Genomic DNA, 20063 nt, shown 5'->3' with positions numbered 1-20063 from the left:
CCTGCAACAGCCAGGGCTGGATTAGAATTGAAGCTTGCAGCCAGGAATAGGATGCATGTCTTCCACATGGTTGACAGAAACCCAATTAACTGAGCCATTACCACTGCTTCCCAGGAAGTTAGAGGCTAGATTGAGGGTTGAGGATAGGGAGTGGGCATTTAGCAGTGTAGTTAAGATGTTGGTTAGGATGCTGGCATCCCATATCAGATTGCCTGGGTTTGATACCTGGCTCTCTTCCTAACTCCAGCTTCCTTCTAATGCAGACCCTAGGAGTCAGTGGTGATGGCTCAAGTAAATGGGTCCCTGCACCCACATAGGATGAAGAGCCAAAGTGACTATTTTGAAACAATAAAAAGCAGTCTCCATTTCCCATAGCAGACCCGAGTCCTTGTAAAAGCAGGCATTCAGGCATTCCAGAGATATCAAAGCTTACCAAGGACAGCTAGTTCGGTAGACCAAGGGCAGCTCAGTAGAGATTACCAAATGAGGTAACTCCCTGAACCCAAGCCAAATGGAGACCCACCTCCCCCCACCCCCCAATCACAAAAGGCCCCACACCCTAAGCCCTTGCTGACATATCTTCCCTTAAAAGTGTCCTGGAACAAAGACCTGGGCCTTTCCTCCTTCCTCCTCTGCGCTGGTTGGTTGGATGAGGTCCCTGTCGCGGCTTGTACCTTTTTAATAAAAACCTTGCTTTTGCATTTTGGTGTGATCAGGTTGCTGATAGCTTCTTGGGGATCTACTTATCTGGGCATAACAAGGAGACCTAGATTGCGTTCCAGACTCCTGACTTCAGCCTTGGCCCAGCCCTGTCTACTGAAGGCATTTGACAGAGCGAACTAATGAATAGGAGACACACATATACATTCTCTCTTTCTTTCTCAAAAAAAAAAAAAAAAAAAAAGTATGTGGATGCAGGTGGCAGGTGTCTTAACTGCTAGGCTAAATGCCTGCTCCTTGACCTTAACAGTTTATTGAGCTGAGGCCATTAATAAATAATAAATTACATTGTATGTCCAATAAGTATAAGTACTATGGAGAAAAATGAAGTAGGAAAGAGGCAAGTAGTAGGGAGAGGTAAACAGGTTGCAGAAAGAGAGGTTTTGTTTTTTTTTTTTTTTTTTTTTTTTTGACAGGCAGAGTGGACAGTGAGAGAGAGAGACAGAGAGAAAGGTCTTCCTTTGCCGTTGGTTCACCCTCCAATGGCCGCTGCGGCCGGCGCGCTGCGGCCGGCGCACTGCGCTGATCCGATGGCAGGAGCCAGGAGCCAGGTGCTTTTCCTGGTCTCCCATGGGGTGCAGGGCCCAAGCACTTGGGCCATCCTCCACTGTACTCCCTGGCCACAGCAGAGAGCTGGCCTGGAAGAGGGGCAACCGGGACAGAATCCGGCGCCCCAACCGGGACTAGAACCTGGTGTGCCGGCGCCGCTAGGCGGAGGATTAGCCTAGTGAGCTGTGGCGCCGACCTAGAAAGAGAGTTTTTCAATTATAAGTAACTATATGATTAGGAAGTAAAATCTCAATCAGAAGGTGACCTATAACCCAAATCCTAGAAGTGGTGATGAAGTGATCCATGAAGATATTTGATGAAAAAAAATCATCAAAGCAAAAGTTCTGAGGCAGGAGTTTGCACCACTCATTAACAAGTGTAAGTAAATGAGGAGTGAGTGAGGGGAACAGCAGTAGATAATTAGATCAGAGAAGTATCTTAGCATGGAGTGGTTAGAACTTGAGCTTTGTAGGCCCTTTTAAGTATTTTGACTTTTAATCTGAATGCAAAATGACATAATTTTAACATGCTCACTCTGATCACTGTGTGAAAAAGAATCTGTTGAGGGGTCATGCATAGAAACCAGAGAGAGCTGGTACAAGATTATTGCCATAATCCTGGTGAGAGGAAAAGGTGACATGGATCAAGGCCAGTAGTTTTTGTTAGAAATGATTGGATTGTTAGTATGTTTTGAAGGTCACCTTGACAGGAATAATTAAGAATAATGTGAGATAGGAGAGAAACTGGAGTCATGGATAACTCCATGTTTTTGATCTGGGCAGCTGCAAGATTAGAATTACCATTTACTGAGATGATGAATGTTAAGGGAGCAGCAGTTTTTGATGAAAGGTTAGGACATCAGTCTTGGACATGTTGAGTTTGAGATATCTTTTCCAAATGGCAATGTCAGGTTTAGGGGATTAGGCACCTGCTGAAGATCAATTTGGTGGAAGTCAGCATGTTGATGGTATTTAAAGTCCTGAGAACTGAATGAAATCACAAAGTGAATGAGTAGAGAAAAAGAACCAAGGTTTATCAACAAGGAAGGATCTAAAGAGACTAAGAAGGAATAGTTGGAAAAGGAGGAGGAAAATTATGAATGTGGAGTGTCTTTGAAGCTAAGCAAAAGTGTTTTAAGGAGGAGGGTGGTTATCAATGGCAAATGCTGTCGATAAATCAAGTACTCAGAAGCTGAAAATTCACTCAGTGTTTGACAGTCATGCCATTGTAACCTTGGTAAACGTAGTGGTGTGGGCTGATGAAGTCAAAGTGTGATTGTCAAATGCTAGATATTGAGGGTCGAGTAGGTGAGGACAGTGTGTCTCTTTTGAGAAGTTTCACTTTTGACTGAGCAAAAATGGGCCAGTAGCTGGAGGGGGATGTAAAATCAGGGGAGGCTTTTCTTTTCCTGAAAATGTAAATTATTATAGGTTTGGATACAGCAGGAAAAGTTTAATAGGGAAAATGATTGGTTCAGGAAAAAGAAGAGAATATCAGAAGCAACATCCTTATGTTAAAAAAACAGAAAAATGAAACAAAAACAAAAACACATGGGGTGTGTGTATGTATGCATAAGGGCTATACTGGATTTATGTAAAGTTATAAACGGTTCATCCAAAAAAAAAAAAAAAAAAGGAAAGGAAAGCTGAATATATGGAGAGTTTATGGAGGTAGAAACAGCAAAGTTGTTGGATATGCTAATAGAAGGTTAAGGAAAATTTACGGTTAGTTTTTTTTTAATGATATGAGGAGCAAAGTTACTAGCGAGAGTAAGGATGGAAATGATGATGTCAGATTTGAAAGGGAGGTGAAAGGATGAAATACTTGCTTGGGCTTCCAGACGTAGGTGAAGAGGAGTGGGATTCCGCAGCATTGGTCTCTTCCTGGGAGCAGGCTCCTTTGTGAATAGTCAAGGGAAGCGTGTGTTTTCCAGGACTCAGTTATGTTAAGTCTTTCCAAAGCTCATCCTTGGGACATAAACTGAAAATTCATCAGTATTCTTGCCTTCAAATTAAAGACACTGTTGTATGGAGCATGTCTTTCAGCATTGTCTTAGAACCCCATGCCCACTTGGGTTCTTTTTCCCAGGTACACATTCCAAACAGCAAGAAAGTGTTCATTGAATGCATACAGTCCCTGTTCTGGTCCGAGGATATGAAAAAAGAAATGTTTTTGATGTTGTGAAACTTGCATGATTTCATATTATAAAGCCATTTTTTAAATAATAAGAGCATTCCTTTTAATTGAAAATATTTGGGTATAACTACCCCAGAAGACACATTGAAATATATAGTATTTCTGATATTTAGAATGGATCACAAGCCAGTCAATAGATTAGTTATCAGTGAGTTTAGAAATTTTCTCTGTGTTCCTGTATTAGTTGCTAGCAGTTTCCCTGAAGTAGTGGTTTCTGATTTTTGTTTCCTTGCCTTTTGTGTCTCCTAAAACATTCTAAGCTCTATCCCTGATATTTTAGAAAATTGAAAATTTAGGGGTGCTAGTCTTTAGCCAGAATCTCAAAGCTGTGTTAGCATAGTGTGTTGCTGTTGAGAGTTACTAGGAAGCAATGGCTGCTGAGACGGTAAGCACCACCTGAATATTCCTGAGTTCCTTGGGTTCAAGTATTCCCCCAAAAATCTCCATTACTAGGATTTAGACTGAGATGAAATAATTATATATTATCTTTTTGAGCAAGTTATTAAATCCATTCTAGTCTTTTGTAGAAAGGATATAGTTAATAATTGCTTTCCTAGAAATGTTTGAAATCAAAAAAGCACAGAAAACTTTGAAATTTGCTAGATCATTTGGGAAAAAAATCTGTTTAGCTGCTTCTTTCCCAAAAGTATAAGAGATTATCAGATTATCTGAGTTTAGAACTGGATTTAGATATAGTTCTGTATCAAATTTAGTTTCTGGAAAGAAAGCTTTCTTATTAAATTGCTTCTTTTTCTCTAACAGCATTATGACCTTAACTTTTCTAAATTTCTCCTTTTGAAATTCAAAATAGTTCTCTTTGTGTTAAATTTCTTCTACTTTTTAAACAGTATGGCTTCTTGGGCTATATCATGGATGCACTGCAGAAGAATAAATGTTGCTTTTGTGATTGCATGATTGACTTGCCCTCAAACTAAATTTGTTCTTCAAATCTAAAGCCCACCTTGAAGTTTTTATTCCTTCTGCTTAAAATAATTTTTCAGTTTCCCAGTAATGAACAAACAGGAGCCCTTAACTCCTTGTTTTCAAAAGGAAAGGAAACCTAGCCACAAAAGGCTGTATATTGTAGTTTATCTCACTTGGGAAAAGAAGAGAATAACAATTCTATAAAATAAAGTTTTTTAAAATTCTTACAAACCAAATAGTTGTGAGTATATAAAGATGAACTTTGGAATAATATTGACTATACTGCATTTAACAATCCCTTTGCTTTCTAGTGGTGTTTTAAAAATTAGTTATAAATTCCCAGGTATAAAGAGATGATGAATTGTAACAGATATACATAAGAGATGTAGCTTTGGGATATTGGGTAATTTTTCATAATATTTTCCTTCACGTCCTCCTGCATAGTTTCTGATGAAGAGCAATCAGTGATATATGTTCCAGGTATGATCTTCTGTGTTAAAATTTTGGAAGCCTTCTTTGCTCTTTGAGTATTAGGAGAAAATAAAATATTAGGACAACTTTGCAGGTATAACTGGATACGTAACAGTACCTCAGAAACCAAAGTTGATTGAACATTTGGCAGTCTGTTAAGGTTTGAAATGCTGACCAAGTCAATGGTTAATGAACCTGTGGAATACTTCTTATATTAAAAGACAAGAGGGTATTTTTCTTATATGAATCATAGCCTAGGTTTAATATTTCTAAAAACATGTGAGAAATTTTTGATACAGGATTTATTGAAGAGAATCTTTCAAGTTTACTGGTTGTAACTAGATCAGCAGTAAAACTGAACCATTAAATGCACCTTAATTTGATAACTATCTTTGATTCCTTCTCATTTAAAGTATCTATGGAATGTTATAATTTCTTGGTTTTAACGTGACATAAACATTCAGAGCACTTTTTAAAAAATTCAATTGGATCTTTACTATATTTCTATATAATCATTTTATTATTCATTGTATATGAAGGTGTCTTTAAAAATGAAGTTTATTTACTATGTAAGAAAGTTTTTCCTATCAGGTCTCATAAATTAAAGGATACTCAGCAGGAGGTTGACAGGGTGGGATGATTTAAAATAATGAAAAGATATAATTTTGAAATCTTGTTGAATGGAAATCCTTAGGAATTTCTACCGAAGGAAATATCAGATCAAGACACATGTTGGTGAATCCAAAAGCTGATGCGAAAGTTAAGACTTCCAGGATGACTGATGCTTCAATCTCCATGGAGTCACTAAAAGGTGCAGGAGATTCAGTAGAAGAACAGGTTAGTGATTTCATAGCTTTTTGTTACTCTTCATTCTTAATAAGTGCTAAACAGGGTAGAGGAAGCTTTGAAAGCACATTAGGTGACCTATATGCATTCGTACAAGATGAAGAGGATTCCAGGACCCTTTGCTGATATATCAACAAATATATCATTTATCACTGAAGCCGGGTGTGAATAGAAAGTATCTAGATTACACAGGGGTTTTCTCTAAAACATCAAGACTTGCTTTAAGCCTTAGCTAAGAAAATGTATTACCTTGATATGTCTCAAAAGAATACATTCATATCTGTGTGACATTAATAAATGGAATTGGCAAGAAACTTTAAAATTAAACATATTTTATGATTGTTATTGTGAATTGGTTAGTTGGTAGATGAATACTTTTATATAAGAAAAACAGCTTATTAAAAGAAAGTTAACCTGCATTACAATTTTTTGTTATTATTCCCTATACTTGGAAAATAATATAAAGATTTTTACTTTCTGTAGCCCCACTCATTGACTTCTCCCTCATCTTAATGTCTGTAGTAATGTCTGTGAGGCCCTTTGGCATATGTCCTATATGACTCATTCATTTTATTTTACTTTTTGTTCTATTCTCTCTCCCCAGTTAGTGTTTAAGTCAGGGTAAGAAATCTGTGACTTGTGGACCAAGTGGTACTGCTACCTTTTTCGTACATGAAACGCTTTTGGAATACTGCTTTTCTCATTCTTTCATATAGTGTCTATGGATGCTTTTGTGTTAAAATGGCAGAGTTACTATAGAGAGTGTGTGCCAACAAAACAAAAGCATTTATTGTTAGGCCCTTCATAGAAAAAGTTTCTGAGCTCATGGTTCGCATTTTTTTCAGACCTTTCTAATATTTATTTTATTACTAATGATTATGTAGTAGTCTACTGGATTTAGCTGTGATTGACACTAAAGGCTTACTTATGTCACTTTTATCCCCCAAGTACCCATTTCACATTGGGGAGTAAATAGTTGCAAGTTCTTAACAAAAATTGAAAGCATCTTTTCATATACTGGTTTGTTTTGTCTTGAGTATAGCCTTGTTTTGAGTTAAGTCTGTGTTTTGTCCTACTTTATTAGCTATCACTCTTAGTGGGGTTATTTTGGTTGCTTCTTTGGGAATTATAATATACATCTTTAACTTACCACACCCTATTTTCAGCTAATATTTTCTTACTTCATTGATAGATTAAGGCCTTTTCAACAATGTGTGTGTACTTAATTTCTCCCTGCTGACTTTTGTGATACTGTTGTCATAAATTTTTCTTCTGAGTACAAACTCTAAAATATTTACTACTTTTACTCATTTAAGATCACTTGTCTTTATTTCAAATTGAGGCATAATTCATATATCATAAAATTCACTCTTTTAAAACCTACAATTCATTGTTTTTGCTTTGTGTATTCACTCAGTGTGGATCACCACAATCTAATTCTAGAATATTTTTACTACCCTGGAAAGAAACTCACAATGATTAAGTCACTCCCTGTGACCTAATCATCTCAGCCTCCATCAACCAGCAATCTACTTTCAGTCTGAACAGATTTGCCCTTTATGAAAATGTCGTATAAATGGAATCACAATGTGTGGCCTTTTTAACTGACTTCTTTCTTTTGTTATGATGATTTCAAGATTCTTCTGTGTTTTATCATGTGTCATTACTGCAGTCCTTTTTATGTTTGAATTCATGTTTTGCTTATCCGTTTGTCAGTTAATGGTCATTTGGGTTGTTCTACTTTTTGGCTATTTGGAATGTGCCTGCCGTGAATATTCTCATGCAGATTTTTCTGTGAACATATGTTTTTTAGTTATCTTCAGTATATATCTAGAAGTAGAATTGTTGGGTCTTATTGTGATTATATTTAAACTTTTGACAAAATGCTCAACTATTTTCCAAAATGTCTACACCATTTTATATTCCCACTAATAATGTATGAGAATTCCAGTTATCCGCATTCTAACAAACTTGTGTTTTATCTTTTTGGTGATAGTCATTCTATTGGATGTTAAGTGGTATTCTTTTCTTTTTTTTTTAATTTTATTTAAGCTATACAGATTTCATGTATTGCATATGTATAGATTCAGGAATGTAGTGATACTTTTCATCCCGCCCTCCCTCCTGCTCACGCTCTCCTCCTTCCTCCTCCCTCCTATTCCCATTCTATTTTTCACAAAGATCTATTTTCAGTTAACTTTATATACATAAGATTAGCCCTAGACTAAGTAAAGAGTTCAACAAATAATATGAAGAAAAAAAAAAACAGTGTTTCTCAACAGTTGAGACAAGGGCTATTCAAATCATCACAACTCAAATTGTCAATTTCACTTGTATAGGTTACCTTTTACATACTCTCTGTAACTCTGCCTTTCAAATAAATAAATAAATAAATCTTAAAAAAGAAAATAGAGTTCTATGTGCCTCATGTATTTGAACATCCCTTTCTTTCTGCAAATTAGGGAATTTTTCTGTAATTATTTCACTGAATAGGCCTTCTAATTCATTCTTTCTTTCCAAGCCTTCAAGAACTCCTAATACCCATATGTTGGGTCATTTGATAGTATCCCATAAATCTCCAAAACTTTTCAATTTTTCTAATTTCTTCTTCTTCTTCTTTTTTTTTTTTTTTTTGATCTGATTGAAAAATTTCCAATGATTTGTCTCCTAGCTTGGATATTCTTTCTTCTGCCTCACGAAGTCAGTCGGTAAGGCTTTCCAATTTAGTTTTTATTTGACCTATTTAATTCTTCATTTCTTTTTTCTTTTTTTTTAACTTTTATTTAGCAAATATAAATTTCCAAAGTACAGCTTATGGATTACAATGACTTTTCCCCCCCATAACTTCCCTCCCGCCTGCAACCCTCCCAATTCCCGCTTCCTCTCCCATTCCATTCACGTCAGATTCATTTTCAATTCTCTTTATATACAGAAGATCAATTTTATTTAATTTTGATTTCTCTTTAAAAAATCTCAATTTCATGGGAAAAATTTTCATTCATGTCATATATGGATTTCTTTAATTTGTGAATTTGCTTCTCATTACTTCTGAGTAATCCTGGGATTAATCTTTTGAATTCCATTCCTGCCATTTCATCAATCTCTTCATCTTCACATTTTAATATTGGAGTGTTGTTCTGTTCGTTTGGAGACATTGTGTTGTCGTCCTTATTTTTATTTCTTGAATTGCTGCCTGTATTTTTAGGCATTTGTGGAGATACTTGTTGGTTTCTTCCTCTGATGGCATTTAACTGTGGACTATGCCTCTATGGCTCAATGGAATGTCTGCACTTTCAGTTTATACCTAGAAGTTTACTGGGTATGGCTTGGGAACTCTGGTCAGTGGTCAAGAATGGGGCTAGTGTCCAGATGACACCCAGATTGGACATGGTAGATCTCCTATTGTTAACAGAAGGGGGCGTATGGTCACCTCTGCTGGTGTGTTCACACCCTCACCTCCTCTCTTCCAAGGTGATCAATGCCTGGGTGTTAGCCCTTAGAGGGTGCAGTGGTCATCTGTGCTACTGTAAGAACCACACACAAGATCTGTGCCGTCCTCACTGTGAGCACAGATCCTGATGCAGTGACCCACCCCTGACAATCAGGGAGCTCTGAGCATATGGAGCCCCACACCATGATTACCCAGAGACCCAGCTACACCTGTCTCATTCAACTTCTCTAACCTCTTAGGATTTTTCCCTACAACAATACACTGCCTTATACCATACCTAAATCTCTCAGCAAGCTAAAACGTAGCCACCCTGCTCTTAGATATGACATGAACTGAAAAAGCAATTCCAAAAAAAAATCTCAGATATTCAAATCTCTGCATCAAACTTCTGTATCCACACAAAAAGACCTTATTAAATTTTACTCTCTATCTTTCTTAGTCTCCCTAGTTTTATCCTTACTTATTCTAGCTTAACCACCACGAGTAATTTCAATAATAAAGATGCTCACAAATAGAGATCAACCAGCAACAACTATTAACCAACTTCCATAACTATACAATGCTGCTACCCCCATAGAATCCTCTCAAATGAAACCAACTTCATCCCCAGTCCCCCATATTTTAAAAATCAATTGCAATCTCCATCTCATCATTTATCACCGTTAATATAATTACTCCTATTTCTATTATTACCGCAAACACTAACATACTGAAAATTACTATATTTGACCCCCAAGTCTCTGAATACTCTGCAGTGGCTATAGCAGTTGTATACCCAAACACTACTAATATCCCCCCTAATAAATTAAAAATATTATTAAACCTAAAAAAGACCCACCAAAACTTAGAACAATACCACAACGCACACCACTGCTAACAGTTAACCCAAGTCCCCCATAAATTGGAGATGGTTTAGAAGAAAACCCACAAAACCAACTACAAATATAACATTTTTATTTATTTATTTATTTTAGAGTTATAGACAGGGAGACAGAGAGAAAGGTCTTCCCTCCGTTGGTTCATTCCCCAAATGGCCGCCACGGCCAGCGCTGCACCGATCTGAAGCCAGGAGCCAGGTGCTTCTTCTTGGTCTCCCATGTGGGTGCAGGGGCCCAAGCACTTGGGCCATCCTCCACCGCCCTCCCAGGCCACAGCAGGGAGCTGGACTGGAAGAAGAGCAGCCAGGACTAGAACCCGGTGCCCATATGGCATGCTGGCGCCACAGGCGGAGGATTAACCTAGTAAGCCTCGGCGCCGGCCCAAATATAACACTTAATAAAAATACAATATATGCCATAGTTCCCACGTGGACTCTAACCATGACCAATGACATGAACAATCACTGTTGTTATTCAACTATAAGAACCTAATGACCAACATTCGTAAAACACACCCATTACTAAAAATTGTCAATCACTCCCTGATTGATCTTCCAGCATCATCAAATATCTCTGCCTGATGAAACTTTGGCTCTCTTCTAGGACTATGTTTAATTATCCAAGTCGTCACTGGCCTTTTCCTAGCCATACAGTAGGTACCCTCTCTTGCAGTCTCTGAGTCCCCGCAGTCTCAGCACACAAGGCTCCCCCAGTTACAGGGTGCAGAGGATCAGCCCTTCCTCACTAGCCTGCCCAGTCCACAGAGAGGCAGGTGTTCCCAGAGCCGGCTGCCTGTGGATGCTTCGCCGAGGCAGTTTTAGCCCCAGACTCTTGGAGCCTGTGATATGTTGAGAGGCCAGGAGCACTTCACAATCATCTGTGGGTGTCTAAACCCCTGTCAGTTCTCCCAGGCAGACTCAGAGTCGATTAGGAGCACAGGTTTTTCTCTCTGGTAAAATCTCTGGATCACATGCATGTATTATTCCCGCCGACTGCAGCCCTACTCATTTGACAATCATGCTGGGCACGTGCAAGAGTCTACAGCCAATACTACGTCAGAATGGCTCCTTCTCCCCACCCATTTCCAGATTCGTGTACTGGAGCTGCTGTGTTTTTCTCTGCTGACAAGGTGGCAACTGTTCCCACCAGTTGTGGAGTGGGCGCACATGATCTGCACTGCAGCAGCGGCTACCTACTTATGTCCAAAATAGCACTTGCCTTCTCTTAGCCAGTTGCTGGGTGCTGTTGTTGGTGGGGCAGGGGGTAGTGGTGGTGGTGATGGGGAGAGACAGCTGTGCCCCTTTTTTCTCTGACTAGGTGGGCACCATGTCCCCTCAGGGTTCTGGGCTGGGCTGAATGACAGTGTAGTCTGCTAGGCTCTCCCTTTAGCTATATCAGCAGTGGCACAGGCCACTGCAGAATGATCTTACCTTGCTCTGCAAAGCTGGCGCTTTCTCCAGCTCAGGGCTGCTGGGGTCATTTGTTGTGTTCCTGCTTGTTGCTGGGCGTGTGCACCTTCCACTCAAATCCACGGCATTTCTCCTCCTTCCACTGAATCTCCACTGCAGTTTTCCCTCCAACTCTCCCTTGAGAATGCACTTTCTCCACTACTTTTTTTTTTCTTTTTTGCTATTTTTCCCTAGCCTAGAGCTGACCACCCTGTTGCCATTCTGTCATCTTAGAATCACTCTTTATGTTTTAAATTGCATTTCCCAAATGACTGAAGATGATGAGCATCTTTTTCTGTATATCTTTGCCATTTGTATATATTCTTCAGACAATATCGTGTCTGATCATATTTGAATTGTCTTTTTATTTTGATTTTTTGATTCTGTGTATAAGTCCTTTATCAGATGTATACTTTGCTAATAATTTCTCCCAATATAGGCATTATCTTCATTTTCTTATTGTCTTTTGCTGCAAGAAAAAGTTTTTAATTTTGATGAAGTCCAGTTTGTTTTCTTTTCTATCCAGTACTTTGGTGTCCTACCTAAGAAACTGATGTCTAATCCAATGTCACAAAGATTTATGTCTGTATTTTCTGTTAAGAATTTATAAGTTGGTCATTATATTTAATGTTTCATTTTGAGGTGATTTTTGTATATTGTGTGAGGTGGCAAATCAACTCAATCCTTTTTTTTAAATTTTATTTATTTATTTGAAAGGTAGAGTTAGAGAGAGACAGAGAGAAAAGTCTTCGATTCTCTGGTTTACTCCCCAAATGGTTACAATGGCCAGAGCTGTGCCGACTTGAATCCAGGAGCCAGGAGCTTCTTCTGGGTCTCCCATGTGGGTACAGGGGCTCAAGCACTTGGACCATCTTCCACTGCTTCCTTAGGCGTAAGCAGAGAGCTGGATCAGAATAGGAACAGCTGGGACTCGAACTGGTGCCATGTAGGATGCTGATGCTGTAGGCAGAGGCTTAGCCTACTGTGCCACAGCACTGGACCAGATCAACTCAATTCTTTTGCATGTGGATATCCAGTTGTACCAGACCATTTGTTGAAAAGGCTGTCCTTTCTCCATTGATTGTCTTGGCACCTTTGTCAGAAATCTGTTGACCATAAATGTAAGGGCTTATTTCTGGACTCTTCTGTTCCATTAATTTATGTTTTTATCTTTATGTAGTTACTACCCTGGCTTATAATTACTTTAGCTTTTCTGTAAGTTTTGAAATTTGGAAATTTAAGTTCTCCTACCTTATTTGTCTTTTCCAAGATTGGGCTATTCTGGATCCCATGTGTTTATGGAATTATAAAATAAGCACATATTTTTATTTTTGATGCTATTGTAAGTGGTTCGTAATTATATTTTCAGATTGTTTCTTTATTCCTTTATCTCACAATATGTTATACTTTTGATTTCCTTCTTGCCTTTCAAATGCCAGCTTTAAATTAAAGTCAAATTAATTAAATTAAAACCCAGTACAAATTTCCTTGGATTTGAGTATATTTAATAATCTTTTTAACTTTAAATTTAATGTAACTATATTTATTAAAGAAAAATTTTAAACTTGAAGAAAAATAAACAATAACAATCTAAACATCTATACTACCATATGCTGACTTTTACATCTTTGTTTTTCTCTGATTTGAGACTTAGGCGTACCTTTCCATCTTCTGCCTAGACATTTCTTCACAAATGTCTTACTGGCATCGTAAATTGAACATACTCTAAAACCAGCTCCTTCTTACCATCTTCTCTTTCCCTTTTCCTTCCCTGTCTTTCCCACCTTTGGCTATTGTTAATTCCAGGATTCATTTCAGGGTCTTTGGTTATTCTTTTTTTTTTTTTTTTTTTTTTGACAGAGTGGACAGTGAGAGAGAGAGACAGAGAGAAAGGTCTTCCTTTGCCGTTGGTTCACCCTCCAATGGCCGCCGCGGCCGGCGCACCGCGCTGATCTGATGTCAGGAGCCAGGAGCCAGGTGCTTTTCCTGGTCTCTCATGGGGTGCAGGGCCCAAGCACTTGGGCCATCCTCCACTGCACTCCCTGGCCACAGCAGAGAGCTGGCCTGGAAGAGGGGCAACCGGGACAGAATCCGGCGCCCCAACCGGGACTAGAACCTGGTGTGCTGGCGCCGCTAGGCGGAGGATTAGCCTAGTGAGCCGCGGCGCCTGCCAGTTATTCTTGGCTACCTGAAATAATTGGACTGACTGACTTTGGTGGTCGCACAAATGCCACTGATAATAGTTGTTGCTTCCTTTTACTTGTTACCTGTGGTTTGCTTGGGCTCCCTGAATTTCATTAAGATTCTTCTGAATGATACCAAAATACTGGGGAGAATGTTTTGTATTATACAAGGTAGGACGTATACTATAGTATTTAAGAGTACAGACTGTGGAAATTATGTTTGAAACTTGATTCTTCTGTTTAGCACCTGGGATCTTCTGTAACATGTACCCTTAATATAGAACAGAAATCATACTTACCTGATAACATTTTTGCGAAAATGAAATGGGATAATAAATATAAAGTACTTAGAATATTACTGGCATGCAGTAAGCACTAAATGTAGATGTTAGCTATTACTGTTACTACTCTTTGGTCTAGTGCCCTTTGGAATTAAACTCGGGATACTTTAAATGCTTAGTAACTCGTGCCTCTGTTGCCAACCTTAATACACCCATAAAGAAAAGTTCTTACTGTCTTTCATTAGGTGTTTTAGTAACATTCACCGAGGGACTGTCGTTCCCTGACATTCCCTAGTATTTAAAGCAGGAACAGCATCTGCTTTGAAGTTCATTCGGTGTACTTTTTTGTATAAATTTTGTGCTCTCCCCTGGTGACAGACGGACAGTTCCATAGCCTGTTTTTAATTCACAGTTGGTTTAAATGAAACCAGTAGGTGATGTTCCACAGATAAAAGATACTTAAGAAATATCACTTTCCATGCTTATTTTAAGTCTCTCAAAAAGATAATTTTATCTTTTTTTATTCTTTTGTTTTAGAATTTCTGCAAAGGAGGGACAAAGAGTGCATCATTGAAAGATTTATGTCTTGAAGACAAAAGACGTATTGCAAACTTAATTAAAGAACTGGCCAGGTGAGACAAAACCTTATATAAAATGCATTACTATGTAAAATACAGCTTTTTTAGAGAACAAAAAATTACACTTATATTGTCATGCTATTATGTCATTGATCGCATAGGAGCAAAGACTTAGGAAAAAAATGCATTTTTTGTTGCAGAAATAGATTTAAAAAACAAAGAAAGAAACACTAGAAACAAGCCACTCTCAAACTTATATTTTCTTACTTGTTTCCCCAAATTGTTTGATGCAAATATCTATCAAGAAGGAAATTTTTGAAGCTTAGCTCTGTTGTTGAGGAGGTCAGTTTTGCTTTAATCAAAGGCATGGCTGTTACCTTTGATTTTGCTTCATTATCAAATTTTTAAAAATTATAGTTGTATCAGAAGAATAGCTTCACTTTGCTAACTCCTATAGCTTTCATATAAGCAATTTGAATTTTCAGAATGATAATTCTCAACTGTTTGGAAGTACTACTCTAGTTTATTAATGATGCAGATGATACATATTTACTCTGTATATAATTTTATTGTCAACATACATGTGTGGTTTTGGGGGTCTTAAAAAAGTACTTAATGGGCTGGTGCCACAGCTCACTTGGCTAATCCTCTGCCTGCGGCGCTGGCACCTGGGTTCTAGTCCTAGTCAGTGCGCCAGATTCTGTCCCGGTTGCTCCTCTTCCAGTCCAGCTCTCTGCTGTGGCCTGGGAGGGCAGTGGAGAATGGCCCAAGTGCTTGGGCCCTGCACCTGCATGGGAGACCAGGAGGAAGCACCTGGCTCCTGGCTTCGGATTGGCGCAGCATGCTGGCCATAGCAGCCACCTGGGAGGTGAACCAACAGAAAAAGGAAGACCTTTCTCTCTGTCTCTCTCTCTCTCACTGTCTAACTCTGCCTGTCAAAAAAAAAAAAAAAAAAAAAACTTAATGAATGAAGATATAAATGGAAATGTATTAATATAAATTGTAAAAGTTGAATTTAGGGAGAGATCATACGTAAAAGTTGATAAAAAAAATAGTGCTAGTTTTTTTTTCATTCAATTGTGTGTTTGGAAATAGTAGAACTTTCCTTCTTTTTCTTTGAACTAACGATAGGCATAAGATGTGTTTCAAAATGTATTTCATATTGAGGCCTAAAAATAATGTTTGTAGAGGCTTTTATAAAATGATTGAAGTTAAAAAGTTACCCTATTGGGGCCGGGGCCATGGCATAGAAGGTTAAGCTTCTGCCTACAGGGCCAGCGTCCCATTTGGGTGCCGGTTTGAGTTCCAGCTGCTGCACTTGCAATCCAGATCCCTGCTGATCCACCTGGGACAGCACCAGTTGGGCTCCCACAGCTATGTGGGAGACCCAGAAGAAGTTCCTGGCTCCTGTCTTCAGCCTAGCCTAGCCCCAGCTGTTGTGGCCATTTGGGGAATGAACCAGTGGATGGAAGATTTTCTCCTTCTTTTTCCTCTCTCTCTCTTTTTAAAAGATCTATTTATTTATTTGAAAGTCAGAGTTACACACACACACACAGAGAGAGAGAGAGAGAGAGAGAGAAAGGTCTTCCATCCGATGGTTCACTCTCCAATTGGCCGCAATGGCTGGAGCTGCGCCGATCTGAAGCCAGGAGCCAGGAACTTCTTCCAGGTTTCCCACGTGGGTGCAGGGTCCTAAGGACTTGGGCCATCTTCTACTGCTTTCCCAGGCCATGGCAGAGAGCTGGATCAGATGTGGAGTAGCCGGGTCTCGAACCTAGCGCCCATATGGGATGCTGGCGCTTCAGGCCAGGGCATTAACCTGCTGCGCCACAGCACCAATCCCACTCTCTCTCTTTCTTTGTCTCTCTCTATTTCTGCTTTTCAAATAAATGAATAAATAAATCTATTTTTAGAGATATTTATTTATTTATTTATTTGAAAGGTAGAGTTACAGGCAGTGAGAGGGAGAGACAGAGAGAAAGATCTTCCATCCACTGGTTCACAACCCAAATGGCCACAGAGGCCAGAGCTGAGCCGATCTGAAGCCAGGAGACAGGTGCTTCTTCCGGGTCTCCCACATGAGTGCAGGGGCCCAAGCATTTGGGCCATCTTCTAATACTTTCCCAGGGCAAAGCAGAGAGCTGGACCAAAAGTGGAGCAGCCAGGACTAGAGCCGGCACCCATATGGGATGCGGGTGCCTTAGGCAGAGGATTAAGCTACTGCGCCACAGTGCCGGCCCCAATAAATAGATCTTTAAAAATCACAGAACCATCATTTTCACAGAAGAACAACAAAAAAGTGTGGGGTGGGGAGTGAGGTGGTTTTGGTACAGAACATAGGGTGTGAGAATTCAAAGTATATGCCTTAATCAGAATTTGATATACCACTTGAGACAAGCAATGAACTCTTTCATTAGACTTATTTGGCTATTGTAGTCCCTAACGTAGAGTTTTCATTAGCTTCAATGTTCTTTTTATTCTCAATATTTTGAAGATGATCTTCTCAAAAGGCTATTACCACAGAGATGGCTATAGATGTCCTTAGCACATGTTTGTTTGATGGCATTGAAAAGCTATTTATTAATGATCTTTCGTGGCCATTATTGTTCTTACTGCCCCATTTCATTTCAGCTGCCTCGCTTGCCGAATACTGGAAATATCAGAGCATATTATTTTGTTTTTTTATAATCCTTTGTTTCCTAGCACAATGATAATTTCTTGGTAATTTTTTGGTAGAAGCTCAGTGTGTTATTATAAGATCAGTATGAGTATAAATCTGATTATACTGCTAAAGATCCCATTATTACTGTATTTTCTATTAATACACCGGACCATAGGAGTACACAGGACCACAGGATTACAGGACATTCTTGGCTGTTTGAATTATGCCAAGTTTCTGCTATAGGGCATTTCAGTTTGATTTTTTTCTACCTACTCTCCCCAAACCATTTTCTTTATTTTTTGCAAAACTCTTTCATTGAAATACGTTTGTAGAGAATAGAATTCTGTATACCTCAGGCTCTGGCAACAAAGCATTCCAAGCCTTTATGTTCTTTTCCTCCAAATTTCCAACCCTGTTTCAAATAGCTGTTTTCCCTTTGGCATCAAATACACTCATTTCTCTTTTATCTTAAGAAATAAAATACTCGTTTGATCATATATTTCCCTGTAGCCACTTTTTTTTTCTTTGTGCTCTGCAATAAACTTCATTCCTAGAGAGAAGTCTATAATATTATTTTCTACTCTATTGTATTTTATTCTCTCATGGAGCATGCTTGCTCATCAGTCTTATCTATTTATAAGTATATCAAACTAATTTGCACACAGCAATGTGTACCTACTTTAAGTGTATATTTCAGTTAGTTTTGACAAATATATATAATACATCCTTTTCACAATATACACATTTATGTCACTTCAAAAAGTTACCTTTAGATGGTTTTAGTTCCTTCCTCTATCCTCCATTCCAGGCAACCATTAATGTGATTTCAGTCATTATAATTTAGTTTTATATGTTTTGATGCACCATCTATAAATGGCCATACAGTGTGGACTCTTATTATTCTCTGGTTTCTTTCATTCAACATAATTATGTTGAATGCTTGTGTGCAGTAAAATATGCATAACATAAAATTAGCCATTGTGATCATTTTAAGTGTATCATTCACTGGCATTAAGTATATTCACATTGCTGTGCAAGAGTTTCCATCATCCATTTCCAGAATGTTTCATCATCCAAACTGAAACTCTGTACCTTTTAAATAGTAGCGCATTCTCCTCTTCCCCTTACTCCTGGTAACTATGGTGCTACTGTGTATCTCTATGAGTTTGACTCTTGAAGTACCTCCTATAAGTGGAATCATATAATATTTTATCTTTTGTATCTGGCTTATTCACAGCATAACCTTTTTTAAAAAATTTATTTACTTGTATATTTATTCATTTAGAAAGCCTGAGTTGGGGAGAAGGAGAGGAAAGGAGAGAGATCTTCCATCCAGTGATTCACTCCACAGATGGCCTAGTGTTGGGCCAGGCCAAAGCCAGAAGCCTGGAACTTCATCTAGGTTCCCCCGTGTCAATGGCAGGGGCCCAAGTACTCAGGCCACCTTCTGCTGCTTCTTTCAGGCCATTAGCAGAGAGCTGGATCAGAAGTGGAGCAGTCCAGAATTGCACTAGCACCCTTATAGGATGCTGGTGTCACAGGAAGCAGCTTTACCCACTGCCACAACACCAACGTCTCACAGCATAATTTTTAAAGTTGTTTTCAATTTCTTGTGTATAAGAGTAGTTAACTTTTAGATTGTTCAATAATATTTATTGTACAGGTGACTGTGCCTTAATTTATTTATCTGGTCATCTATAAATACCTATGAATTGTTCCAGTTCTTGCCTCTTATGAGCAAAGCTTCCGTAAACATTCATGTACAAATAATGGATCTCATTTTTCTTAGTAAAAATCATCTGCATATGTTAAGTGCATATTTATTTATTTATTTTTTAAAGACATTTATTTGAAAGAGTTACACAGAGAGAGGAGAGGCAGAGAGACAGAGAGACAGAGTGAGAGAGCAAGAGCGAGAGAGCAAGAGAGAGAGATCCTTCATTAGATGTTTCACTCCCCAATTGGCTGTAACATCCAGAGCTGTGCCAATCTGAAGCCAGGAGACAAGAGCTTCTTCCAGGTCTCCCACGTAGGTGCAGGGGCCCAAGGACTTGGGCCAACTTCTACTGCTTTCCTAAGCCATAGGTATAACAGGGATCTGGATCAGAAGTGGAGCAGTCGGGTCTTGAACCGGTGCCCATATGGGATGCCTGTGCTTCAGTCTAGGGCGTTAACCTGCTGCACCACAATGCTGTCCCCAAGGGCATATTTAACCTTGTAAGAAACTGCCCAAGGATTTCCCAATATGCTTGTATTGTTTCCCAATGTGTTTTATCATTTCACATTCCTCCACAGACCAATTCCTAGTATTCTCATTCTTTTAAAATTTATTCATTCTAATGAGTCCAAAGGTATATGCATGTAGAATTAATCTGTTTACCCAATGATTAATGTGATCAATTGCCATTCTTTTGTGAAGTGTTTGTTCAAATCTTTTTCCTATTTTTGTCATCCATTACATTCTCTTCTTAATATTGAGGGATTAAGAGTTCTTCATAAATTCTGTATATAAGTTGTCAAATATCTTTTCCCCCAGCATGTGCTTTATAGTTTCCTATTGAAAAGCAAAATTCTTATTTTGATGAAGTTTAATTATCATTTTTCTCTTGTGGTTTATGTTCTTTTGTTCGAAGAAATCTTGCTCACTGCAAAATTGTGAAGACATTCTTTGTAAGTTTGAAAAGACTCTGCAGACTTATCTCAGCCTCATTGTCAGACTCAGTTGACCTTAGATACATAATCTGTTTCTTGGCTCTTTCAGATGAAGTATATGTCTTTATTTATACCACTACCTCACTGACTTGATTGCTATAATTTTCGTTTAAGTCTTAAAATAAACTTTGTTTTTGGAAATTGTTTTGACTCTGAGTTCCTTT

The 20063-nt window shown here is 38.5% G+C and overlaps 1 protein-coding gene across 2 annotated transcripts in view; it reads left to right on the top strand.

The window, feature by feature from the left end:
* The window catches only part of KIAA1328 (KIAA1328 ortholog), a 348132-nt gene that overhangs the window by 3575 nt on the left and 324494 nt on the right, over positions 1-20063 (top strand). For both annotated transcript variants that reach the window (XM_017344119.3, XM_002713504.5), the window contains exons 2-4: positions 4834-4869; positions 5555-5697; positions 14485-14579. In XM_017344119.3, coding sequence (XP_017199608.3) covers positions 4834-4869; positions 5555-5697; positions 14485-14579 — 274 coding nt within the window. The remainder of the gene's footprint in view (positions 1-4833; positions 4870-5554; positions 5698-14484; positions 14580-20063) is intronic.

The sequence above is a fragment of the Oryctolagus cuniculus genome, chromosome 10, assembly GCF_964237555.1.
Source record: "Oryctolagus cuniculus chromosome 10, mOryCun1.1, whole genome shotgun sequence".
NCBI classification, from domain to species: domain Eukaryota; kingdom Metazoa; phylum Chordata; class Mammalia; order Lagomorpha; family Leporidae; genus Oryctolagus; species Oryctolagus cuniculus.
The sequence above is the reverse complement of the archived record's forward strand: the minus strand, read 5'-3'. Positions and strand labels throughout refer to the sequence as shown.